Genomic DNA, 26,831 nt, shown 5'->3' with positions numbered 1-26,831 from the left:
TGCACTCCGTGTGGGGTCAACGTTCTTTAGCAACAGTTAATTAAATACATCCCTGCCCATGTTAGCAGAAACATTTTTCCCCTTGAATTAATATATGCTATTTTTCTGTCTGGCCTTACTTTAGACAGCTACCACTCACCTTGATCTCATACATCTTTAGCTTCCGTTTGAGGTTAGTGTTCTCCCGCTCTAGCCCTGTCAAGCGATTCTTGATGTCATCGTATGCTGTGATGAAAGCAAAGTGAGAGGCAGAACACATCTCACTGGAGAGGTCGGTGTTTGGACTGTCCAACCATTCATCATCCTGCACCAAGGCATCTTGGGTAAGGATGCTGATGTCATCCTCAAACATGGAGTCCATGACACAGACTGGAAGGACTGAGCATTTAGCAGGAAATATCAATGCACGGCCAAACCTAGCTGTAGGAGGTGACAAGAAACAAGAACAATAAGGGAAATAGTAAAATACTTTTTTTCCCTACCATTACACTTCTTTTAAGCATTACATATTTTTTGTTATAAGTTAGTTATATTTGTAAATGGATTTTAATTGTTGAATGCTAGTATGTGGGACAATATTTATTTGGAATCCAGAATAAGGTCTAATAAAGAAATGATGCAAATATGCAGTTTAATACTGATAATGTAATACCAGAGGAGAGGATGCCTCATAATATCTTCATAGTTTAGTGCAGTGATTTTCAACCTTTTTTGAGCCGTGGCACATTTTTTACATTTACAAAACCATGGGGCACATTGAGGGGGGGGGGCCCTAAAAAAATATTGGACAAAAAAATTCTCTCTCTTCCTCCCTTTCTATTTCTTTCTCCCTCTTTCTCTCCCTTCCTCTTTTTTTCTCTCTCTCCATCCCTTTCTTTCTCTCTCCCTTCTTTCCTCTTTTTTGTTCTTTCTCTCTCCCTCCCTACCTCCCTCTATGTCTTTCTCTCTCCCACCTTCCCTCCCTCTTTCTTTCTCTCTCTCTTGCTTTCTTTCTTTCTCTCTCTTGCTCTCTCTTGCTTTCTTTCTCTCTTGTTCTCTTTCTCTCTCTCTCTCTTGCTTTCTCTCTCTTGCTTGCTTTCTCTCTTGTTCTTTTTCTCTCTTGCTTGCTTTCTCTTTCTTTCTTTCTTTCTTTCTTTCTTTCTCTCTCTCTTGTTTTCTTTCTCTGAGCTTCGTGGCACACCTGACCATGTCTCGCGGCACACTAGTGTGCCACGGCACACTGGTTGAAAAACACTGGTTTAGTGGCACTTTAAAATAGCAAAATACATGTTACAGATTTTTATCTCCCACAAGATAATATATTTTAATGGACACTTCAGAAATTATATCAACATTTTATTTACTTTGTTTATATCTTCTGATTGTAAACTATGTGCTTCCTATTGATAGCATATCATTTCTGCTTTAAAGATTTACGCTATACTAGTGCTACATACTCCAGTACATATTTGTGTTTCTAACCCTTCATTTCTAAGCATGCTCAAAAATTGTGGTGGATTGCTCTCCCCCAGCTGCATCTACAAATTATGCTGTCTCACCCATCACATATTGCAGCAGTTTAGAAGGGCCTATTATGCTTATTGATGTGTGCTTGGAAGGAAGTTAAGCACAAATTGACCAGACAAGACTTGGTTGACATGACCGTATGTTCTTCCCCATCTGTTTTCAGAGAGCACGAACTTTGTCACAAACATTTTTACTAAAGCTCTCATTCACCCCCATAGGTCTTGTGTCAGAGAATGTCTGGATCTTTATTCCCCGGGATCCAGATCTGATTGTGTGCCATTATATGCTGTTCTGAATAACATCTGAGATCTAGTTCTCTAGCCAGCCACTTCATCCCTATTAGCAGATTCTTTTAAGTCACCCTTCAAACTCTGCAACTCAAATGCTGCATTGGATTTCTCAGTATGAGTATTGGAACGAAGAAATGTGTTAGTCAAGCCCAACACAAAGATGGTCTATTGAAAGAACTTAATAGCTTCAGACACGGGCACAGAACGTGACAACCTCACAGAGAAGGAAAGGAAAAGAGGAAGGAGGTGAGCGAGAAGAAGAACAATAGCAAGATAAAATCAGGTACCAAGGAAAAGTGGGTGTCCAAACTGCTGCAGCAACCTGCATGCCATAGCGGGCTTTTTCTAATGGCTAATGTGGGCGTATTGAGAAAGAAATGAGACTATTAAAATCATTCATTATTTTTTTTAAAAAAACAGAATAATATTTTTTTTACAGTTCCGAATGGCTCTTATTCTCACATATAAAGGAACAAAAATAGATAACAAATAACTACTGGCTCTTTAGGAAATAAAAAGCAGAGGAAACTATTTATATAGACTGCCAAATTATTAACGGTTCTATAGAACTGATCCAAACTGGTAGGAACCCACCTCTGGACTTCATCCAAGGCATGAAAATCAGTATTTCTCTTTCGAGGTAGTCATCTCAGGACCTAGCAACAAGGAGTCAAAATATAATAATTTACCCTTTTAATAGCTATTGAAGTGGCTTTAATAATAGGGGGAAATCAGCTATTATATACAGGCACTAGAAATGAATCTATAGTTATAGCATAGAATAGAATTCTTTATTGGCCAAATGTGATTGGACACAGAAGAAATTCGTCTCCAATGAATAAGCTCTCAGTGTACATACAAGCAACAAGTGATACATCATGATCATAATCATCATAAAAATGCATCCCATCATAAATTCTAAAATATATTTAGCGAAAGTCATAGGATACTGAATAAGCAATCAACATAAATCATACTGGGATACTAAATAAAACAATTAATATAAATCATAAGATACAAGCAACAAAGTTAAAATTATAAGGAAATAGGTAATAGGAAAAATGAGTAAAATAGCAACAAAGCTTGAAAGTATTGTGGGAATTAGTTGTTTGGCATGGGGGCGGGGTGTCCTTGTGTCCAATTGTTTTGGCGCATAATGTCCTATTGTGTAATCTTGATGGAAGGAGTTGAAACAGTTTATGTCCAGGATGTGAGGGATCTGCAGATATTGTCACAGTTCTTTTTGTGTCTCGTGCACTATACAGGTCCTCAATGTAAGGCAAGCTGGTAGCAATTATTTTTTTCAGCAATTGTAACCATACATTGAAGTCTGTGTCTGTCTTGTTTAGTTGTGGTGCCAAACCAGACAGTTATAGATTGTAAGTTACAGACTCAACAATTTTTTAATAGAACTGTGTCAGCAGCTCTTTAGGCAGTCTGAACTTTCTGCGTTGGCGCAGGGAGAATGTTCTTTTTTGTGCTTTTCTGATAACATTTTTGATGTTAGGTACAGAAGAACTGTTGTACCTACCTGAACGGTCTTCTCGATGCACTGGAAGGAGAGTCCAACATGGGTAATTCCTCTAGTCTTATTGGTTGGGACTGAGTTTAGATTAACATATTAATGAGGTACCGCCCCCTAGCTGCCCCAGGAGCTCAGTTTTAAAAAATGAAGGCAATAGAAGTAGTAAACTAAATAACATTTATTCAACAACAGTAACAGATAACTGGCAAATAGAACTATCACGAATAGTCGCCCCTGGGCCAACTGGCTGGGAGGGTTTGGACTCTTCTTCCAGTGCATCGAGAAGACCGTTCAGGTAGGTACAACGGTTCTTCTCCACCGCACTGGAAGAAGAGTCCAACATGGGATATACCCAAATTTAAGTTCCATGGGAGGGAGAAGGTTGGACCAGGGGCGCAGGAGAAGTACACACCCTCTGAAGAACTCGCTTCCCGAACGATGCCTCAGCCGAGGCGAACAAGTCAAGTTTGTAATGTCGTATGAATGTTGACGGTGCTGACCAAGTGGCTGCCTGGCAAATGTCCTCAATTGATGCCTGAGTAGTCCATGCAGCAGAGGTGGCTGCGCTTCGGGTAGAGTGAGCTGTAATCCCCATTGGCGGAGGATGAGAACTCGCTTTTTAAGCTTCCACTATACAGCTCCAAAGCCAGCAGCTAAGTGTCTGTGTTGAGACCCATCTTAGTCTGAGAAAAGGAGACAAATAGGGCCTCGGATTTTCTGAAGGTTTTAGTCTGTTTAATATAAATCTTTAATGCCCTCCGGGTGTCCATTTTGTACCACCTTAGTTCTGATGGGTGGCTTCCATGTGTACAAAAGTCCGGTATCACGAGGTCTTGCCTTCTGTGAAATAATGTATTGACCTTTGGAACAAAGGCCGGATCCAGACATAGGATGACTCTGTCTGGGTGGAAATGCAAAGGTCTGAGCGGATTGAAAGGGCTGACAGCTCTGACACCCGGCTTGCTGAAGTTATAGCCACAAGGAAGGCTGTTTTAATCATTAGGAAACGGAGAGAAATCGTACGAAGTGGTTCAAAGGGTGGCCCCATGAGTGCTTGCCGGGCAAGTGAGAGGTACCAAGTGGGGAAATGGTGAACTGGAGGAGGGTGCTTATTGGAAGTTCCTCAAAGCAAGTCTCTGATCCACGGGTGATGAGCCAGAGAATGGCCGTCCTCCACCTCCAGGATTGTTGACAGGGCCGCCACTTGTCTCTTTAAGGTATTCGGATCCAGGCCTTTCTCAAGACTGGCTTGGAGAAATTCCAGGACTGGAATCAAGGAGGAGTCCTGGGGAACAATCTGGCGTTCTGTGCAGAACTTGCAAAAGGTAGACCATGTCGTCTGGTAAATCCTTGTTGTAGACAGGCGTTGTGCGGCCTGCATGGTGGAGATGACTTTGTCTGGAAGTTGATGGCTTCTCAGTTTATCCCCTTCAAGTGCCAGGTGGTTAACTGGAACCACTGGGGTTCTGGATGGAGAATGAACCCTTGGCTGAGGGAGACTAAGTGATCTGGGATCCTCCATGGAGGGGAGATTGACAACTCCACTAGGTCAGAGAAACATTGGCCGCGTGGCCAGTGAGACACTATTAGCAGTACTTCCGCCTGTTCCATGAGGATCTTGTCCACAACCTTCGGGATAAGACACATCGGAGGAAAGGCGTACAGCAGTCCTCGGGGCCATGGTGAGCTCAGAGCATTGATTCTTTCCGCTCCCAGTGATGGGAAGCAGGAATAAAACCTCAGAAGCTGGGCGTTGAGGTGGGTCGCAAATAAATCCACCCTGGGATTGCCATATCAGTGGACCAGCCCCTGAAAGAGTTCTTGGTCCAGTCGCCATTCCGCCGGATCCAAGGTTGCCCTGCTCAACCAGTCCGCCTGGACATTGGAAGTCCCGGCAATGTGTTCTGCTGATAAGAATGTCAGATGTGTCTCAGCCCACTGGAACAAGGAAGACATCTCTTGCATGAGTCTGCGTGACTTCGTTCCTCCTTGGTGATTCAGGACTCCTTGGGCCTTGGTTGCGACATTGTCCATGAGTACCAGGACATGACTGCACTAAGCTCCAAGAAGTTGTTGTTGACTGGATTTAAGTCCACAGGTGACCAGAATCCCTGAGCCATCTGGGGACCTACATGCGCTCCCCCAGCCCATCAGACTGGCGTCTGTTGTAAGTACGACATGGTCCTGGTCTTGGAATGAGGACCCCTGATATAGTGCTGGGGAAGTCCACCATCGCAGGGAGTTTTGGACCTCCTGGCTCAAGGAAACCAGTTTGTGTGAGTGGCTGATCCTTGCCTTCTGGAAGGGCAGTGAGAGCCACTGGAGGGTTCGAATGTGGTGGCAAGCTCATGGCATAATGCCTATACATGAGACTAAGGTCCCGAGCAGCTTAGACAGGAGAGAGAGCGGTACCTGGCATTGTTGCCATAAACTGGATATCATCTGGAGGATGTTGGATTGCCTCTCTGGTGAGAGGGAGATGGTACCTCAGATTGTGTATATGATTGAGCCCAGGTGTAAGAGGCTGGTAGTGGGGAACAACTGACTCTTTGGTAGATTGATGGTGAAGCCATGTTCCTGTAATGATTGCATGGTGTGCTGGAGGTCCTCTTGGGCCCTTGTCGAGGACCTGGACAATATAATTATGTCGTCCAGGTAGGACATCAACTTATGGACTGGGAACAGAGACTCACTGTGAAAGTCTGTGGGGCGGACGACAGACCAAAGGGCATTGTCCTGTATTGGTAATGCGCTCCCTCCAGATAGAAGCGAAGAAACTTCCAGTGTGCCGGGTGGACCGGGACATGGAGGTATGCCTCCTTTAGGTTTATTGATGTAAGAAGGTCCTGGGCTCGAACTGAGGCTAGGATGGAGTGGGGGGAGTGCATCTTGAACCTTCTGTATCTTATGAAGATATTTAGTTTCTTCAGGTTCAGGATTAGTCTGAAGCCTCCTGATGCCTTGGGGATGACGAAGACTATCGAGTAAAACCCCATGCCCTCTAGTTGTTGTGGTACCTTCCCGATAGCGTGAATTTCTAAGAGATTGGCAATTTCCTAACTCAAAGTTTCCTGTTTCTGGGAATCCATGGGTACTGGGCATCACAGAAAACAGTTGGGTGGGGTTTGAATAAACTCCAATCACAGTCCTTGCAACACCGTGGCCAAAGCCCATTCGTCTGAGGATGTAATCTCCCAGGAGGCACTGAAAAACTGAAGTTTGCCTCCTATGGGGAGTAACTTGGAGCATAGTTCCCTCTAAGCTGAGCAGGTGAGCAATCGCTCACTTAAAAATCATCATCAATTCAGAGTTTTCCAAACCTGCCCAGAAGCCGAGAGGGAAATTTTATTATTATTTCTGTGTCGCCCAGTCCCAAAGGGACTGCCGCTCAGACACTATACTTTTCCGCCCACCCCAAAAAAAATTTAGAGAGAACACTGCCTTGGAGGAGTCACTTGTTACGTCTGAAACCTCTCTGGTTGGAGCTTCTGAAGGGACGTGGTGACTGCTGATAGTTCCTAGGTTTGTCCTGGAAGCTAGATCCAGCTAGATCTATTGCCTTGGAAGGAGGGCTGGCTATATTAACCCTGGAGATATGACCTTGGTGGCTGGGTCGCGCCCAAGGAAGACTCCCAATGAAGGGGCTGTCTCCGGAAGTAAGGGGCAGCACGGCGCTCTTGATGTTTATAAGCCCTAGGAAGAATCTTCCATTTTTCTTTGTCTTCTATAAGGACGGATTCCAATGCCTCCCCGAAAAGGTTGGAGCCTTGAAAGGGGGCTGAGGCCAGGTTCCATTTTGACTTCATGTCCGCCTGCCAGTTCCGAAGCCACAGAAGGTGTCGCGAAGCCAGTGTGGCTGCCATACTCCTGGAGGAGAACTTTGCCGAATGTAAGGTGGCGTCGGCGGAAAATTCTGCTGCAGCCATCAGCTTATTCAGGCCCTGTCTCAAGCGGGCATCCTCAGGTCTCAGCCTTGCCTGCATCTCTTGGATTCCTGTTGAAGGACGCCGCTGAAGCTGTGCATAGGCTCCAACTAGACATTTGATGGGTTTTCCACAGCAATGTTTCCACTTTCCTGTCATCAGGATTAAGTCCATCGGCTGTTTTGGATGGCACCAGCACATTGGAAACCAGGGTTGCCATGGGTTTGTCGATGATTGGAAACTGTAACAGAGTTTTAATCTCCTCATTGAACATGTAGAACTTCCTTTCCATCACAGAAGGCCCTTGAGCTGCCGCTGGGTGCTGCCACGGACGTTTTATGTTTTCCAAGAAAATCTCAAAAGAAGGAATATGATCTGATTCCTTGACAGGCTCCTTGAACAGGGTTGCTGATGGCCTAGGTGCCTCTGCCGTGTCTGAGGTTTTAGCGGAACCTGGCAGGTCTACAATTTGTTTTGCCTTATGTAGCAATATTCTAAAGAGCGATGGCTTGAACAGGCCGGTAATGGGCGGTTGCTTGGGAGCTGTCTCATCTTCCGATAAGTCGTTGTCCCTGTCTCTGCCCTCATCCAATGAGGCTGGCTCCTCAGATAAGGATCCAAAACCCGAAGGGGGAAGTGGAACTGTCCAAAGGTCCCTGGGCTGAGGCTGGCAGGGTTGTTGGAAAGTATACTGGTGCACCCCCGCCACCATGCCTTGGGAATAGGTACTCGCTATCATGTCCTGGAGTGAGTGGGGTAGGCCCTGCCAGGTGTCAGGTTGAGCCCAGAGCCCTGCAGCAGTAGGCGTGAATGCGGCTGAAGGGGGATGGGTGCCCCTTGGAGAAATGGGGGCACGTGCATGGGCTGGCTTAGCGGTCCAGATCTTTCAGGCCTGAGGCCAGGAGAGAGAACCATTGAAGGTAGCAAGAGGTGTAATTGGGGGTCAGGTGACCAGTCCCTCTCTGTAGCAGAACCAGCCAGCCCAACAAGGGTCTGGGGGAATGCCAGGCCCAGGGGCTGTGCCATTTGCTGGAAGGGAGGCACTGCTGGAACTAGGCCCATCGGGGTTGGGGCAGCAGGGTGAGTTTGCACAGAAATGGCCGATCGGCCCTGAGAGGCAACTGCGCAGGCGCCATGATGGTGGTTTTCACGCCAAACAGCTGAGAGGGCGTGTTGGCCTCGCCTCCTAGGCCTCCAAAAATGGCAGGCATACCTGGATCCACTTAGCCCACCCCCAAGATGGTGGGCACTCTGCTGCCTGTTTGGGGAGCACAGTATTTCGCTCCCCACTGCTGGGCTTCTTCCCGTACACCCATGTTTCGGGCGGGCGCAGATCAGCTGGGAGGCGGTCCTGGCCTCCCCTGTGCCTCAGTGCCGATGCTGTGCCCTTCGCCGAAGTTGCGCCGCCCCAAAAATGGTGGGCGCCATGCTGCCTCGGCTTGGGAGTGTGGTCCTTCGTTCCCCACTGTTCTGCTCCTCTCCACCCGCCCACGCTTCGGGTGAGCGCTGATCAGCTGGGAAGTGGCTTTCGGCTTCCCCTGGATCCCGGTGCTGGTGCGATAAGGATTTCGCCGCTCTCACCATCCTGGGTCATTTTCAGTCTCACAGTGGGTGGGGGAGCGTACCCCACCCACCCTAGGCTTCCAGCCAGGTTTGACCACAGAGGCCAGTGACCTATGGCTGCAACTCCTCTCTCAGGGTTGTGTCGCTGGGAGAAGAGGCCCTATGAGGAGTAACGAAGAGTGGGGGTGGTGTCCACGGAGGGCAGATACCACATCCTGAAGTCTGTACCTGCAAAACAAAGTTAGGTTAATAACACATAACACAGACAAACAATTCAAACCTTTAATCTGGATTAAACCAGGAGAAACAACTCATTACGTCCCTACACTACACTGAATTTTTAAAAACTGAGCTCCTGGGGCAGCTAGGGGGCGGTACCTCATTAATATGTTAATCTAAACTCAGTCCCTACCAATAAGACTAGAGGAATTACCCATGTTGGACTCTCCTTCCAGTGCAGTGTAGAATCTGGAAATTTGGAGGTCTCTACTGTTGATACTATGTTGTATAGTATGGTGAGGACTTCTCCTTAAATCTACTATCATTTCTACAATTTTGAGTGTGTTCTGTATAAGACTTTTCAGGCTACACAAGGTTATTTGTTCAACTTCCCATCTATATCATTGTCTCAAGTTAAATCACTGCTGTATCATCTGCAAACTTCAGTACTTTAACAAAGGGATCCTTTGAGATGCAGTCAACATAGAGAGATAAGACAAGTGAGAGAACGTAAAGCCCTGGGAGGCCCCTGTGCTAATCGTACAGGTATCTGATTCAAGTTTGCCTAGCTTGTTGCTTCCTGTCTGTTAGAAAGTCTGGAACCAGCTCCCCCCAGAGATTAGGATTGCCCCCACCCTCCTTGCCTTTCGGAAACTCCTTAAAACCCACCTCTGCCGTCAGGCATGGGGGAATTGAAACATCTCGCCCTTGCCCATGTAGTTTCTGTGTATGATTCAACTGTGTGCTTGTTTTTTATATACAGTATTGGGGTTTCTTTTGGATTTTTTAACCTAAAACTGTAATTTAGATTGCTAAATATTAGATTTGTTACTATGTATTGTTCTTTACCATTGTTGTGAGCTGCCCCGAGTCTACGGAGAGGGGCGGCATATAAATCCAATAAATCTAATCTAATCTATGATCCACATACAAGCTGATCAGTTCAGTTAGAAGAATATCTGCAATATCTGGAATGATGGTATTGAATGCCCAAAGTCTATAAAAAGGACCCTTGCAAAGATCTTTAGAGATTCAAGATGTTGTAGGATGTATTTCAGAGCGGAGAGGGGCGGCATGGCGGCATACAAATCTAAATAATAAATAAATAAATAATAAATATACTAACAACATCATCTGCTGATCTATTCGCTCAGTATGCAAATTGCAAGGGGTCTAACAGCAGATCCGTGATGGTTTTCAGTGGGCTTTTTCAAAACTGTAGATGTTAGAACAACCTGTCAGTAGTCATTCAGCTTCTTGATGGAAGGTTTCTTCAGCACTGGATGACAGTAGAACATTTGAAACAAGAAGGAACATATCACAACACTAGATGAAGATGGGGGCCAGTTGGTCAGCATAAGCTTTCAAGCAAGAAGCAGTTACTTTCTTGGGCCTGGTGCTTTTTCAGGCTTTTGTCTGTGAAATGTGCCTTGCACATCATTTTCGGGGATCACCAGAGGTAGGGGAGCCAAAGGTATGGGGTCAGTTGTAGGAGGCTTGGCTGATGTCGGTCCATCGGAGATGGAGCTGATAGGTGACAATGGTTTCCTCTCAAACCTACAGTAAAGCACATTCAAATCATCTGTCAGTTGTTGATTCCCTTCAGCATGGAAAGGTTTGCTGTAACCAGTGATATTCTAAAGCATTTTCCACACATTTGTTGGTTCATTTGTTAACAGCTGATTCCTCTGCTTTTCAGAGTTGCTTTTTTTTTTTGCTAATCTCCCTTATTAATACATTTCTGGTCTGATTGTACAGCATTCTATGGCACAATGTAGCTGCTTGAGTTTAGATCTGTTGGTTCTATATATTTGCAGGTTCATGGTTGGCACACATAGGTCTTCACAAAAACTAATACGATCTTACAGTATCTGTGATTTCTTCCAAGTCTGCAGATGTATGTTCAAAAACATTGCAATCTGTGCAATCAAAGCATGCCTGTGGCTTTAATTTGCCTCCTCAATCCAAGACTTTATTGATTTAATTGTTGGTTTTATAGTTTTAAGCTTCTTTCTATAAACATGTACAAGGTGAACCATATAATTTATTTATTTATTTATTAGATTTGTATGCCGCCCCTCTCCAAAGACTCGGGGCAGCTAACAACAATAAAGAAGACAATGTAAACAAATCTAATATTAAAAATAATCTAAAAACCCCCAATTTAAGAAACCAATCATACAAACAAGCATACCATGTATAAATTCTATAAGCCTAGGGTGAAGGGAAAAATTTCAATTCCCCCATGCCTGACGACAGAGGTGGGTTTTAAGGAGCTTGCAAAAGGCAAGGAGGGTGGGGGCAACTCTGATATCTGGGGGGAGCTGGTTCCAGAGGGTCGGGGCCGCCACAGAGAAGGCTCTTCTCCTGGGTCCAGCCAAATGACATTGTTTAGTCGACGGGACCCGGAGAAGGTCAACTCTCTGGGACCTAACCGGTCGCTGGGATTCGTGCGGCAGAAGGCGGTCCCGGAGATATTCTGGTCCGATGCCATGAAGGGCTTTTTAGGTCATAACCAACACTTTGAACTGTGACCGGAAATTGATTGGCAACCAATGCCGACTGCAGAGTGTTGGTGTAACATGGGCATGCCTTGGGAAGCCCATGATTGCTCTCGCAGCTGCATTCTGCACCATCTGAAGTTTCCAAACACTTTTTGTGTTCACTTTCAGAGTGTCCCACAGGTGATCATGGTAAAGACCGATAAACATCTTTTAATGTTGTGTAGCAGTGGTCTAAAGTATTCTTGCCTCTAGTAAGACAGCAGACATGCTGAAAATATCTTGGTAGCTCTTGGCTTAAGTTAACACTGTTGAAATCTCCTAGTACAATGAGGAGCAAATCTAGGTATATCTCTTCAGCCCACATAATCTGGTCAGATAGAGTTTATAATACATTGTTTATGCAAGCTTGCAGAAGAATATATGACTCAAATAGAAAGAATGAGAAGAACTCTTAGATAATTAATGTCTCTACATCCACATCACTTAATCTTTTATATTTTTAAATATCACACTGGCTTTAAGTAATACCTACATCTCTTTTTCTTGCATTTACGTGATAATAAATATCTTGTCATTCATTTCTTGACCTTGAAAGTGGAGAGCACTGTTTTGACAAATGTCCTATGTGGTCTTTTATCTAGCTTTTCTAGTTTCAGTAGTCACAATTACAAGAGAGGACCGGACAATCTATTCTTTAAAAAAAAAAAAACTATGTAAAAACGGCTATTCTGAGACAGCCTTTAAACCAAAACTATTTCTCTTTTGTCCTGAGAAATTATGCATATGCTATCAGAGATGACACAAAACATTGAGCATTTTAATCACTTATACCAGAACATTATACCCAAACAAAGATAGTCACTCTCCATACCATTATATGTATGTAAAGATGCATATGGACTTCCTATATTATAATCTGAAGAATTAATTTGTGTTTGTTCTGGTATGTTCCTTTCCAAATCATTTGGATTACAGTGCTAATTTTAGGAAGAAGCACAATCCAATTCATGTAGCTGGTCCAACAATATTTTCTTGGAAACATTGAAAACAAGATGGAGTCCCATCCCATTCTTGCCCCATCAATAAAAACTAACTGGAGCACTGACTGAATGTCCCTTCAAGCTTGCTGGTAAGGTGGCATTCCCATCACACTTGTAGATGGCTGCCCAACTGAAGGGCACAGAAGGCCTTTTGTTTCAATACCTTGTGGACATCATCCAATATCTGTCCTCTAAAGCAGGGGTCCCCAACCACCGGGCCGCGGACCAGTACCGGGCCGCGGGGCATGTTGCACCGGTCCGTGGAGTCAGCAGCTGCCAGTCCTCCTGCCGCCGCCCCCTCCCTCCAGTGCTTCATCTCCCGCTGGGAAAGAGGCCTCGGGAGGCAGGTTCTGCCGGCCACAGGGCGATAGACAGGACAGAGGGGCGGGAAGGACCGGGAGGCTCAAGCCTCTTTTGGCTTCTGCCGTGGCACGCCTTTGCGTTTTTGGCTGGGGGGGGGAGGCAGGAGGGCCGGCCTGACCCCCTCCTTCCAGCGCTTCACCTGCCGCCGGGCAAGAGGGTTTGGGAGGCAGGTTCTGCCGGCCACAGGGCGATGGCGGGAAAGAGGGGCGGGAAGGATCAGCACCCCCATGCTTAATCCCGCCCCCAACCACACCCCTTTCCGCCCCCACCGGGCCATAGAAAAATTGCCTTGCTGAAACTGGTCCCTGGTGGAAAAAACGTTAGGGACCACTGCTCTAAAGCAGTGTTTCCCAACCTTGGCAACTTGAAGATATTTGGACTTCAAGTCCCAGAATTCCCCAGCCAGCAAACGCTGGCTGGGGAATTCTGGGAGTTGAAGGCCAGATATCTTCAAGTTGCCAAGGTTGGGAAACACTGCTCTAAAGCAACATGAGAAAAAGACAAAAGAGGCCAGAGAAAGAATATGTTGCTATTTTTCATAGCCCTGCGGTTAAAGGTAAATGCATGTTATTTTAGTCTCACTCCTACAATGGCTGTGAACTAATGGCACACATTGGGTTTATCGCTAATAACAGCTTTAGACAAAGGACAGCAGTGGCAGGGGTGTCGTTTGCAGGGAATAAAAAGAACAAGAAACATTCCTTTCAATGACTTTCCAATTTATGCTAAAATAAAAGTCCAGTCTGGCCTGTATAACCGGCCCTATTATAAGAATAGGAATGCTAAGAAATTAGTTGAAAGTAGCCCTCTTTTTAATACCTGGGATTATTTGTTTGCTATATAAATAAATAATGTACAATATTTGTAGACATTTACATTTTCTCTGAGTGTTTGATTGCAAATCTTTAGACAAATTGAAAAGTACATTTATCAATACTTACATTTGCCTTGTTGCATAATATATAGTATGGTAGAAGCCATTTTTGTTTAAATTTAATTAAACTTCTGTTGTGAATATATGTTGTTAATTTTACCCTTAGTGCATATTCTCCAAGTTTAATGTCCCAGTCTGATATCTTTGGTAACACATCTCTTTATCCTTCCACTTTAAACATGCCTCTTAGTAAATTATATTTTGTTTTATGCTTTGGAATTATGCCTGAGAATTGCAGTTTCATTTTATATTTGATTTCTCTGAATAGTGCTGTATATTTCTGTCATACTTTTCAGGGTGGTCATGACGATTACATGTCTGCGACACAAGTTTATTCGTTCTATTTTATAGCATTTTCAATTTTAATTGCTCTACAATTTATCTACTTTGTCAATTGCTGACAGAGTTGTATATCACCTATAATATATTTTATGCAATTTTTTTCCAAGTTATAACTTGGGAAAAAAATTATATATTTCATATTTTTTCCCATTATTTTTGGTGATTGTTTTTTTTTTTAAGTTTTGCAACCATTATGTAGGGTTTTTTAAATTTGTTTTGTCTCTGTGACATAACTGAGCAATAGCTTTTATACAGGTAGTTGTCAGCTTAAAGCTATTTGTTTGGCAACAGCTGTGAAAATAAAGACTTAGATCCTGTTCTTGCATTTACAACCGTTGCAGCATCCCAATGGACACGTGATAAAACTTTGAGCACTTAGCAATCTATATGTATTTAAAAGTGCTACAGCATCCCTGTTGCGGTTAGCTCTGCCCCAGCTCCTGCCCCAAGGACTATGGATGTGGGGGAGATATCCACATGCTGCAGGCCTGTCCGTCCCCCCCCCGTGGAATCTGCTGATGAAGGCTCCTCTGACCAAGAAGACATGAGTGACAGGGAGGAGGAGAGTGTGGCAGACAGCTCAGAAGGAGATCAATTATCTAGCTCCTCCTTGGATTCAGAACAACAGTTAATGATACAGCCAGGCATGTGGAGAGATGCATAGGCAACAACAACTGAGAGATTATTATCAAAGAAAATGAGGCCACCTGTGGTTGGGTGGGGCTGTGGTAATTAGTGAGTCTGCTATAAATAGCAGCCTGTGGGTTTGGCCATTGTGGAGGATTATCTGATCATTGTGTTTCGTGCCTGCTTTGCTGACTTTGACCTTTTGTGTGCTGATTTTTCCCCCACTTTGAAACTAAACCAGAGCAAAGTGTGTTTCACTTTGTGAAAGAAGAAGGACTGTGAATTGCCTCACAGCTGCAAGCTAAGTATCACAGAACTGATAAGGGACTTGTACAAATTAGCAGTTTGTTTGGAGACAAGTGCTCTTTGCTCTACAAAAAGAGGGCTTAGTTTAAGTGAATTTGCATTATAAAGAACATTTTTTTGAATTTTCAAAGGTGTGTGTGTGTCTGAAATTTGTACCTATGAATTTTCGGGAGGAGTCTACCAGAGAGCCCGACAAAACAATCCCAAAGTCATATGATCATGGTTCGTCACCTTTCAAGTTAGTTTTGACAAGCAGAGTCAAGAGGAAGAGTTCAATTTGCTTAACAACCACACGATTCTCTTAACTTTAGTAATCTGTTTAATAACTGAAGCAGAAAAGATGGTAAAATCTTAAAACCACCTGGCTCAGCAATGGAAATTCTGGTTCCAGGTGTGGTCATACGTTGAGGACTAACCTGTATATGCTCTAATACAGCGATGGTGAACGTATGGCATGTGGAGCCATATCTGAGGGCATGCAAGGCGTTGCCCTATGTCAGCTCAAGCATGTATGTGTGTGCTGGCCAGCTGATTTTCAGGTCTTTTTGCTCTTCCCAGGCTTCAGGAAAGCCTCCTGAAGCGAGGCAACCAGTGAGGTTGTTTGAATTATTATTTTGCTCATAAGATTTCACACTTTTTATCAAACTTTGCATTATGTTTTTTAAACATTTTTGTACTCTTTATTGTCCTTGTACCATAAGTATCTATAAAACCCATGAACTACACCAGCTCCTCACAGTGTTGTCAGTGTTCCCTCTAATTTTTTGGGGGGGTGGGCGGAAAAGTATAGTGTCTGAGCGGCAGTCCCTTTGTGACTGGGCGGCACAGAAATAATAAATAAACAAACAAACAAACAAACAAACAAATAAAAAACCCACCCTGTTTTGCCTCACATAATTTCAAAATAAAATACTGTACTGTGTGTCTATAACAGTGACCTCATAATAGGGCAACTCTATCAATATCCAAATGCCACTTAAATAGTTGAGCTAGTTTCAAACTAGATTTTGATTTTCTTTCTCTCTTCCTTACTCCCATTCTTTTTCTTTCTTTTTTCCTTCCTCTCTTTTTTCTATCTGTTTCTCTCTCTTCCTCTCTTCCTCTCTCTCTCCTTCCCTCTCACTCTTTCCCTCTCGGCTTCTGGGCAGGTTTGGAAAACTCTGAGTTGATGATGATTTTTAAGTGAGCGATTGCTCACTGCTCAGCTTAGAGGGAACTATGAGTGTTGTTCTGCTATTTGAGGGGGATTTTATCATTTCTGTAAGCAATGACAAACAGTTTGTCCTGTAATATAGTTTAAAGTTTGGAGATCAAGATTTACCTCTATTTTTTGATTCTTGCAAAATGTTGAATTTGATTCTAGGAGCGTTTTCCTCTCCATGTATATTTACCAACAGGTTTTCTTTTTCTTTTTTAAACCATTCTACAATTCATTCTTATTAATTCAAGATCAGATAGTTGAATACCCCATGCCTATTTATTGAAGCTTATTATCACAACTTCTTAAAAAATTAGAGGATGTAGTGGGATGTAATCAGGAATCCTCAAGAAGGGTGGGTCCAGCAGAGCCTGGAATATCTCTGGCAGGCAGGAAGACAGCAAGATTGAACTTTCCCTTATAAGTCACAGAATATACATTGCCATTATTGCAGATAATTGCTTTATTCTGGCAAGATTCTGTTTGTAGGAGAGAGAGAAACTCAGTACTCAGAACTCTAAGTTTCATTCTTGATTCTTTTGGCTGGGCAGGAACTAAAACCAAGCAACCTGACCAAGCACTGCCATCAAACCTGTGTGTGTGTGTGTGTGTGTCTGTGTGTGCATCTGTGTCTGCCTCCAGGTTTCAGCTCAGGTAACTTGTCTAAAGCTACATTGCACAGAGCTATTTTGGTTGCATCTGCAGATGGCAATAGAAGTGAAGTAGTAATGGAAAAGAATTACGGAAATTGTAAAAAACTGAAGCTGTCCAAATTAAATCAACTGGCAGTCAAAAGCTATCTAGATTTGCACACCCAACCAGCTAATCCAATATGCTACAGTTTCAAGGTCATTCCAGGTGAGAAGAAAAGCTGTAGCTTCAATAAACAAAACACCAGCTAAAACTTATACTGTATTTTCTAGTATTGGCATAAATGCATGCACATGGGCATGCGCTACTTTCTGCTACAGGTAAATGACATTTTCCTTTTTCATTCAATCATTTATTTTTAAAATTGTGCTTTGTAAAGGAGTGTTGCAGTTACTATAGGGACCTGTATTTAAATACATTCAGTTAAAGGAAAGCCTACCCATACCTGTAAGGAACATATAATTGAGAATCAGAGAGATTGGGGGGGGGGGGGAATCCTTCCACCAATGTCTGGAGTGTTTTAAAAAAACATTAATGGAAAAAATACAAATATAAGCAAAACAATGGTTTATTTTAAACCTAGAAGAAAGAAATGACATACTATAATGCATTGGTATGCATGTGTGCATTGCATCTTTCAATATGAATAGCTTTGAACCCCTTCCTCAGATTAATCTTTGGATCAGAGTAAACCTTACTCCTTCGATTTCTTATCTCCAACATTGAAACAGGGAAAATGGCAGCCACGTATAAAAATGTATCAGGAAAACTGCATTTATAAATATATAAAGCAAAGCAAAGCACAATAAAAGTAATGAAGTAAAAATAAAAACACCTACTCCATCTTAAGGTAACATGTCTTATTAGGCCAACTCAGGTTTCTAAAATAACATGCGAGCTAAAAACGCTTCACCAGACAAGATGAAAAAAAAATGGAAGAGGAAAGGGAAACAGCTGGTGTTTAAGACATGACAACACCAGGTTACACACTTAGGTAGAATGTAGGAGTCTGCAGACAAGCAAATGATGACAGAATATCATCTGTTAGAATACATAAATGCCTTGCTAGACGCATCTATAGTATAATATATACATCATGGTATATACAGAGAGCACTTTTGACCAAGAGAGGGGATTTTCTTATAAAGAAGCACTTTCTCAAAGTACTATAAATCTCCAGTAATTAGCCACCTGTCTCCTTTGTACAAGTCAAATAATTTACTACATGGTACATTCAAGTTTATTTTTGATATTCTAAGTACAAGAAATTTTGCATAAGTGAATGAAAGGAAAGGAAAGCCAAGATTTGCAGCCAACACAAAGATCCACATGATGTGATGGAAAAATCCAGATAAAATCCAGGAACTCTTCCAAAGATTGTGTTCACAGACCATTCCTTCCACTTATGTATTAAATATGGAAAATAGGCATATAAGAAGTACACATTTGACAATCCAAACCATATAGATTAGAAAGCCTAGACTGCTCAAGTTTTCCCATTAAATCCACATATGGATATTCTGAAATGAGCCATTTACCCAACTGCAAAAGGTAATCTGCAAATGATTTCTTTTCTCCATATCCAGGACATAATGACACAATCAAAAGGTTTGAGATTGCCCTGGGACAGATGGGACATAAAATCCTAAGTCATAGTTGGTTCCTTTCATGAACTTCTTTCAGCTCTCTTTAAACTTCATTATCTTAAAACCATTTAAGATAATAACTTATTTATTTTATTTTATTTATGTATTTATTGGATTTGTATGCCGCCCTTCTCCATGGACTCGGGAGTGACAAAAACAGAATGTAAAAATCCAATACTAAAAACAGCTAAAAACCCTTGTTATAAAACCAATCATACATACAAACATACCATGCATAAATTGTAGAAGCCTAGGGGGAAAGATTATCTTAGTTCCCCCGTGCCTGACGGCAGAGGTGGGTTTTGAGGAGCTTACAAAAGGGAAGGAGGGTGGGGGCTATTCTAATCTCTGGGGGGAGTTGGTTCCAGAGGGCCGGGGCCGCCACAGAGAAGGCTCTTCCCCTGGGCCCCGCCATTGTTTAGTTCAGGGGTCCCCAACCACCGGACCGCGGACCAGTACCGGGCCGCGGGGCATGTTGCACCGGTTCGTGGAGTCAGCAGCTGCCGGCCCTCATGCCGCCACCCCCTCCCTCCAGCGCTTCGCCTCCCGCCGGGGCAAGAGGCCTCGGGAGGCAGGTTCTGCCGGCCACAGGACGATGGATGGGACAGAGGGGCGGGAAGGACCGAGAGGCTCAAGCCTCTTTTGGCTTCTGCCGCGGGGCGCTTTTGCGTTTTTGGCTGGGGGGAGGCAGGAGGGCCAGCCTGACCCCCTCTCTCCAGCGCTTAGCTCCCGCTGGGCAAGAGGGCTTGGGAGGCAGGTTCTGCCGGCCACAGGACGATGGCGGGAAAGAGGGGCGGGGAGGACCAGCACCCCCATGCTTAATCCCACCCCCAACCACGCCCCTTTCCGCCCCCACTGGGCCATAGAAAAATTGTCTTGCTGAAACTGGTCCCTGGTGGAAAAAACGTTGGGGACCACTGGTTTAGTTGATGGACCCAGAGAAGGCCCACTCTGTGGGTCCTAACTGGTCACTGGGATTCATGCACCAGAAGGCAGTCCCTGAGATAATCTGGCTCGGTGCCATGAAGGGCTTTATAGGTCATAACCAACACTTTCAATTGTGACTGGAAACTGATCGGCAACCAATGCAGACTGCAGAGAGTTGGTGTGACATGGGCATATTTATTGGACCCAAACCAGCATGGCTTTACTGAGGGCAAATCATGTCAGACTAATCTCTTGATTTCTTTGACTATGTCACAAAGGTGGTGCCGTGGATATTGCCTATCTGGACTTCAGCAAAGCCTGAAGAGCTGATAGATAAATTGGTGAAGATTGGACTTAATCCCTGGATAGTTCAGTGGATTTGTAGCTGGCTGAAGCATAGACATCAGAAGGTTGTTGTTAATGGCAAGTATTCTGAGCAGAGCCTGATTACAAATGGTGTGCCACAAGGGTCTGTTCTGGGCCCTATTCTTTTTAATATCTTTGTGAGTGACATAGGAGAAGGTTTGGTAGGGCAGGTTTGCCTATTTGCCGATGACTCTAAAATGTGCCAATAGTGTTGATATTCCTGGAGGCATCTGTAATATGGCAAATTTTTTAGCTTTACTAGATAAGTGGTCAAAGCAATGGAAACTGCAGTTTAATGTTTCCAAATGTAAAATAATGCACTTGGGCAAAAGGAATCCTCAATCTGAATATTGTATTGGCAGTTCTGTGTTAGCAAAAACTTCAGAAGAGAAGTATTTAGGGGTAGTGATTTCTGACAGTCTCAAAATGGGTGAACAGTGCAGTCAGGCGGTAGGGAAAGCAAGTAGAATGCTTGGCTGCATAGCTAAGAGGTACAACAAGCAAGAAGAGGGAGATTGTGATCCCACTGTATAGAGTGCTGGCGAGAACACATTTGGAATACTGTGTTCAGTTCTGGAGACCCCACCTACAAAAATATATTGATAAAATTGAATGGGTCCAAAGACGGGCTACAAAAATGGTGGAAGGTCTTAGCATAAAATGTATCAGGAAAGACTTAACGAACTCAATCCGTATAGTCTGGAGGACAGAAGGGAAAGGGGAGACATGATCGAAACATTTAAATATGTTAAAGGATTAAATAAGGTTCAGGAGAGTAGTGTTTTTAATAGGAAAGTGAACACAAGAACAAAGGGGCACAATCTGAGTTTAGTTGGGGGAAATATTAGAAGTATCATGAGAAAATATTATTTTACTGAAAGATAGTAGATGCTTGGCACAAACTTCTAGCAGAGGTGGTTGGTAAATCCACAGTAACTGAATTTAAGCATGCCTGGGATAAACATATATCCATCCTAAGATAAAATAAAAGAAATAGTATAAGGGCAGACGAAATGGACCATGAGGTCTTTTTCTGCCATCAATCTGCTACGTTTCTATTTTTGCTTCCTTCCTTCATCCTAATCTCCTACACCAACAGCAATGAAAATTAGAAGACTATCAAAATAAAGGTAGAAATCTCTTATATTGGAGAAGTACACATAAAATAAAACCAAAGGGAAAACTTTGCTCCAGAAGTCAATGAAAGGTATAATAAAGATCACTTCTGGAGAAGAAATGTTGAACTGAAAACAGCTCCACTGAGGAGATTGGAGCCAATAACCCAGTGGAATCAAAAATTTGTGAATAGATAGGCTCATGAGGATTCCTCTCCAGAAAAAGAGAAGACTTGAGATCTCCCACATATGTTCCAGAGAGTTGCTCCCAACAAGGAGATCACAAAACACTTGTATCTGGCAGTTTTAGAGTTCTGGGAGACGAGGGAATGCCATCTTCATTCAAACCATAGTCAGGCCAGGGTTAACACACTTCCCTTTTCTAGTTACTTTTGGAAATTGTTCACTAACTACTTTTTTAGCCATTAGAAACCTTGCAAATGACAGGACTGGGTAAATTTCCTTCATCACTTTGCAAAAATAAATAAGTAAATGTTTAATTAAAAAATATTCACTCTTTTTTTGAATAAACAAGAAATTGTGAGAACACTGATTTTTGAACATCATAAACAGATTAAGGGTCCAGACGGATTTGAAATAAGACTTTGAATTAAAAAGACTTTTCCCATGGGAAAGTTGCTTTGATTTGTTTAAAAATGATAGGTTTGAACTCTGAAGATTGGATACTAGAGGGAAGCATCAGGGTATTTGGGAAGAATTGACCCAGGAGTTAATTTTAACAGTGTCTGCCTTTATAAAGATAGATTGTGTTTAAAAGATGTTATTGGAGAGGAACAAATTTTCCTGAACCAGACAGAGACAGATCTAAAACTGGATTTAAAAATGATAGATTACAAAAATTATATAGAAAAAGATGCTAAACTGGATATACAAATGAAACTGGCTGATGTTTTCATAATTAAAAGGGATAAATAAACAACAAATCAAAAGAGCAACCTGGATAAGCTTTACACTGGGTATACAAAAGGGATTCATTAAACTCTTGAAGGATTTTATGAGAAGGGTCAAAGAAAAAAAATGGAAAGAAATCAAGTTCTGGGGCATTATTTAAGGGATTAAAGTTGCTAAAAGTAAAAGGAAGGAATATAAAGTTGATTTACCTGATCAAAGTTAAAATAGATGTTATCCCTCTTATCTGCTTTAATAGACTTTCACAACTAGGACTGAATAAGGTTTTATAGTTAATAGAAGAGATATGGGAAGAAAAGATCATTTGTCATATTTTAAAAGTTTACTTAGTTTAATTGGATTTGTATACCGCCCCTCTCCGAGGAGTCGGGGCAGCTCATAACATATATAGAGAACATAATAATACAATTGATAAAGTTGATGTTACCAAAATTGTTTATATTTGTTGTGATGAAGGAAAAGTTATTTGTTTATGTTTTTTCTTGTTTACAGTGTCATTTTCTTCGTTCTTCTTTTCTTGTATTAGGTTTTATCTTTTTAATAATAATGTTTAACAAGTTTACTATTTTAAAAACTTACAATAAAGAGATTTAGTGGCCACAGATAACTACAGAAGACCAAGGATTACTGAAAGGAAAAAACCAAAAACAAAGAATATGAGAGAAGGAACTACTCTGCATAAGCTCATCCTATTGATGGTGTACTGGAGAAAGGCATATGCAAGTAATCTTAATAGGAGCACTCTTTTAAGATAAAATGTCCCAGAGGACTTTGTTGTACATTCCATCTCCAAGCACTAAGTTGAGGAGTTCCATATTAAACTGCAAGTACCCATTGCTCTTATGTTCATAAAGTTATACAGCATGTTTACATGAAAGAACCATGTACATAACTGATGTTACTACTCTATAACGTGTCCCATGCTGCCAACAACATGCACTGAAGAGGCAAGCTGATTTTCAATATAACAAAATATATTGTAACTAATAAATGGATTAAGTGCAATAAAAGAATCTTGTGTTCTTTTTAATTATTCTCTTGCTTGTATAGTGCTGCCTAATATGTTCCAGTTATCCTTGATGACCTCAGACATCATGTCAAAAACTCAGAAAATGTTACTGATTATATAGACTAGAATGGAAAAGTCTCAGCTACAAGTCCATCTTCAGCAATGGAAGTATACAGGTGCCTTTAGACCAATTACTGCCTCGTAGGTCAACAAAGCTGTTGTCCAAAAAAAAAATCTATAAAGGAAAAGTTTAAAAAGGGAAATCCATTCATAATGCTCCTAATTTCAGCTCTATGGAGCAGTTCTATCACTTCTCTAACTATGGTGCCTACTTGGCATTCAAAATTTCAAGATGTCCTCACAATATTATTTATTAATTAGATTTGTATACCGCTCCTCTCCGAAGACTCGGACTGGCTCATAACAGGACACAATACAAATCCAATGATTAAAACAAATTTAAAACCCTTAATATAAAGAACAATCATACATCTCATACAGACCATACATAAAATGAAAATGGCCCAGGGGAATCAATTTCCCCATGCCTGACGACAGAAGTGGGTTTTGAGGAATTTGCGAAAGGCAAGGAGGGTGGGGGCAGTCCTAATCTCTGGGGGGGAGTTGATTCCAGAGGGTCGGGGCCGCCACAGAGAAGGCTCTTCCCCTGGGTCCCGCCAGACGACATTGTTTCATCGACGGGACCCGGAGAAAGCCAACTCTGTGGGACCTAACTGGTCGCTGGGATTCGTGCAGCAGAAGGCGGTCTCGGAGATATTCTGGTCCGATGTCATGAAGGGCTTTATAGGTCATAACCAACACTTTGAATTGTGATCGGAAACTGATAGGCAACCAATGCAGTCTGCGGAGTGTTGGTGTGACATGGGCATACCTAGGGAAGCATATTGTGTGAAATAATCAACACTGAGAACAAGGAAAACAGATGCCCTTAAATAGGTGTCCCATTCATATCAACAGAAAGATTATTATGTCTCAGGGAGTACATTTTTTGCTTGCCTTCTGCTATTCACGAAATCTAAAGTTGGCCTCCAGAACCAACTATTTCACCATTGCCTTATAGGAAAGTCAACCATGTGGATAGCTCAGAGGGAAAAAATGAGCAAGAACTCAAAACAAACATCCACAATCAACTTGGTTCCTCCTTATCCAAGTGCTATCAAATGCCTCTGGGGTTACGAAATAGAAAGGAAGCCAGACATTTATACCTCAGGACAAGCAAGAACTCTCAGCAAATTCTCAGCATTTTTGTCAGAATCAGAGTCTGAACCCTAATAAGGTAGAATTTGATTAGGTAGAATGAGGAATAGGTTTAAAAGTTACGTAACAAATAGGGAAAAAACCCAGAAGGAACTTGGTGGAAGTATTATGGCAGCAATGGGAAGAATCAAACAAACAATCCATCCTATAGCTGCATGATGTGGAATAGAGGGAAGGGCACCCCTGGAATTTAGTGGGATTGCAGCGTAGCTTCCAACAAGAAGATCAATATAGGTCGAATTGATCCTTATTTAGTATGTTCCTCCTCTGCCTTTTTTCCATTATGGAACTCAAGCAACTCAACTGGAGTTCTCACTTAGTTTGCCATCCTGACTTTGAGTAATTAGAAGGGTAGGCAGGGAACAAATCCAAGATTAAGTGTCAAGATACAGACCAAAATTCTGTATGAGATCGAAGGAAGGTGCAGTCTGCATTAAGAAATATATGGGAGGCTCACAAAGCCAGGCATGCTAGGAAAAGGGGAAGGAGGCAATGGAAAGTGACGGTGGCGGAGGGGGGGAGAAAACACCAAGCCCAGATGGCATACAGGGAAAGTACAGGAACAGCAGATGGAAAGGGCAGTAAATACAGTAGGGAATGTAGAAGCACAGTTCCTACCATCAGTATGGCAAGTAATAGGCAAAGTGGCCAGAAAATAGATTATACAGCTCACTGATGTTTTAGTTATGTTTTCTATTAAAAAACAACTAGTATATCTTTAATGACATTGTCCCCTTTGTTGGGTGCTCCATCCCATACTGATTATCTTCTTCCTACTTTATTTCCAACCTTTACAACCCTGGATGCTGTCAAATTATTGAGATTTTTTTTTTTTAGAGTAGGACATAATTTAATATAGAAAATTGGATTAAGAGAGAGGTAGGCAGGTCCAAGGATTAGAAAGGTAAATGGAAAGGGAAAGAGAGGTGATGGATCAGGAAAGCAATTAACAGGGAACAACCCACAGTCTAAAGGGGAGAATTACAATTACATATTGGGTAGAGAGAGAGAGAGAAAAATACAACATTAATTTTGATTAGGTAGGGACAAGATGGGGGGTGGGGGGGTGGAACATCACAGGCCCTTCTGGGGGAAATGGGGTTGGAAGGCAGGTGCAACAACTTGATATAAAATGATAAGCAAAGTTGAAGGGGTAACATGAAATTGAGGAAGGGGTAATAATTGATTTAGCTAGGGGGGCATTGCAAGGGATAGTCAGCATAAATATTAGATGAGGAGGGCTTCAACCTTTTTTTGGGGGGGGGGGGACGGCAGAGGGGAAGAGAGCTGATCCCAAAAGAAAGAAATCCAAGGAAGAGAATAATAGGGTTCAATATTATAGATGGGGTCGGGAAGAGAAATGGTACAAATAACTATGAGGAAGCGCTTGCTTCTCTCCTAAACAATCGCGCATCATCCCCCCTCCCCCCGCCACCTTTCCCCGGAGACTCGAGGCGCTGGGCCAAGACTACGGGGCGCACAGTTTGCTACCCGGCGATGTCCCCCCAACCCCCCGAGGGGGGTCATGTCATGTGAGTGGATCGTTCCTTTCCCGGGAGGGCAACGGCATCATCCTCGGCAGAAGCCTAGCGAGCGCATTCTCGGGGAGGCAGCACCACCCTGACCCCTCAAAAGCTCCCCTGCTCCGTTATGAAACCCCCTCCCCGTTCGTCCGGCTGATCCCGATTAGGAGATGGGGGCTGGACTTACATCACTTCCCAGTTTGCTTGACAAAGAAAATCCATCGTTAGCAGCTGTAGACCATGGAAGTGGCTGTTTTGGGGAGGTGCTTGCAGGAGATGGGTGCGCGGGAGAGGGGGAGAAGCTTCTCCGGTGCTTTTCTTCCTCTTTTGGCTGTTGCTTCCTCGGGCTCTTATTCCTCCTCGATTTCCAGCGGCCCTCTCCTATTCCCCTCCCCCCCCCGTCTCACACCACAAAATGTGCCGCCGTCAGACTGGCTACAACATAACGCACCCCACGTGGTGGCTTCACCTTTTGTGGCCTAAGGCAGCTTTGCCACACCTCCCCGTGGCCAAAAATAAAGGGGAAAGGGCGATCTCACTATTGCCGCGGGGGGGGGGGATGATTTAAAATGGTCCCCTTCCGCCTCCGCCTTCCTTTGGTAGCCTGGAATAGCCTCTATGCTTGCTCGCTCGCTCTTCCAGCTCGTTTCCTGCTCCTGATAACATACACACGCGCGCGCGTACACAGAAACACGCGCACACACACACACACGCAGGAAACAGTCACAGAACAAGAGGTACAGTATCTACATTTTTTTTAAAGAGAACCTTCAAAAATTGCACTTTTCCTTCCCCGCCCTTAAAATATAACTGGCCGTGGCAAAACCCAAATAACATTAAGGAATTTTTCAAAAAAGCTTGCCTCGAGTTTTGGTTAGGGTAAAAATCCAAATACGTTTTCTTTTCTTCAGATAGTTCTTAGAAACCATACACATTAAGCATGCTGATCTAGCTTCCGGGATTATTCTTTTGTTAAGCAAATTGCTTTGGCAGGATCTACTAGCACTGGGACTAATTATCTCAAGATTTTTGTGGATGATAGTCCA

The 26,831-nt window shown here is 43.0% G+C and overlaps 1 protein-coding gene across 5 annotated transcripts in view; it reads right to left on the bottom strand.

Annotated features, from left to right (window-relative positions):
• Positions 1–26,497, bottom strand: part of TBKBP1 (TBK1 binding protein 1) — a 102,842-nt gene extending 76,345 nt beyond the window's left edge. For 4 of the 5 annotated variants that reach the window (XM_070766998.1, XM_070766997.1, XM_070767000.1 and 1 more), the window contains exons 1-3: positions 25,973–26,430; positions 2,391–2,452; positions 140–420 (exon numbers count right to left, since the gene is read on the bottom strand). In XM_070766998.1, coding sequence (XP_070623099.1) covers positions 140–420; positions 2,391–2,412 — 303 coding nt within the window. In that variant the 5' untranslated portion in view covers positions 2,413–2,452; positions 25,973–26,430. Of the gene's footprint in view, positions 1–139; positions 421–2,390; positions 2,453–25,972 lie in introns of all 5 variants that reach the window. The other variant, XM_070766999.1, reaches the window with a different exon arrangement.
• Between the last annotated feature and the right edge of the window lie 334 nt (positions 26,498–26,831).

This window comes from Erythrolamprus reginae, chromosome Z (genome assembly GCF_031021105.1).
Source record: "Erythrolamprus reginae isolate rEryReg1 chromosome Z, rEryReg1.hap1, whole genome shotgun sequence".
Classification (NCBI taxonomy): Eukaryota; Metazoa; Chordata; class Lepidosauria; order Squamata; family Dipsadidae; genus Erythrolamprus; species Erythrolamprus reginae.
This window is presented reverse-complemented; position numbering and strand designations above follow the sequence as displayed.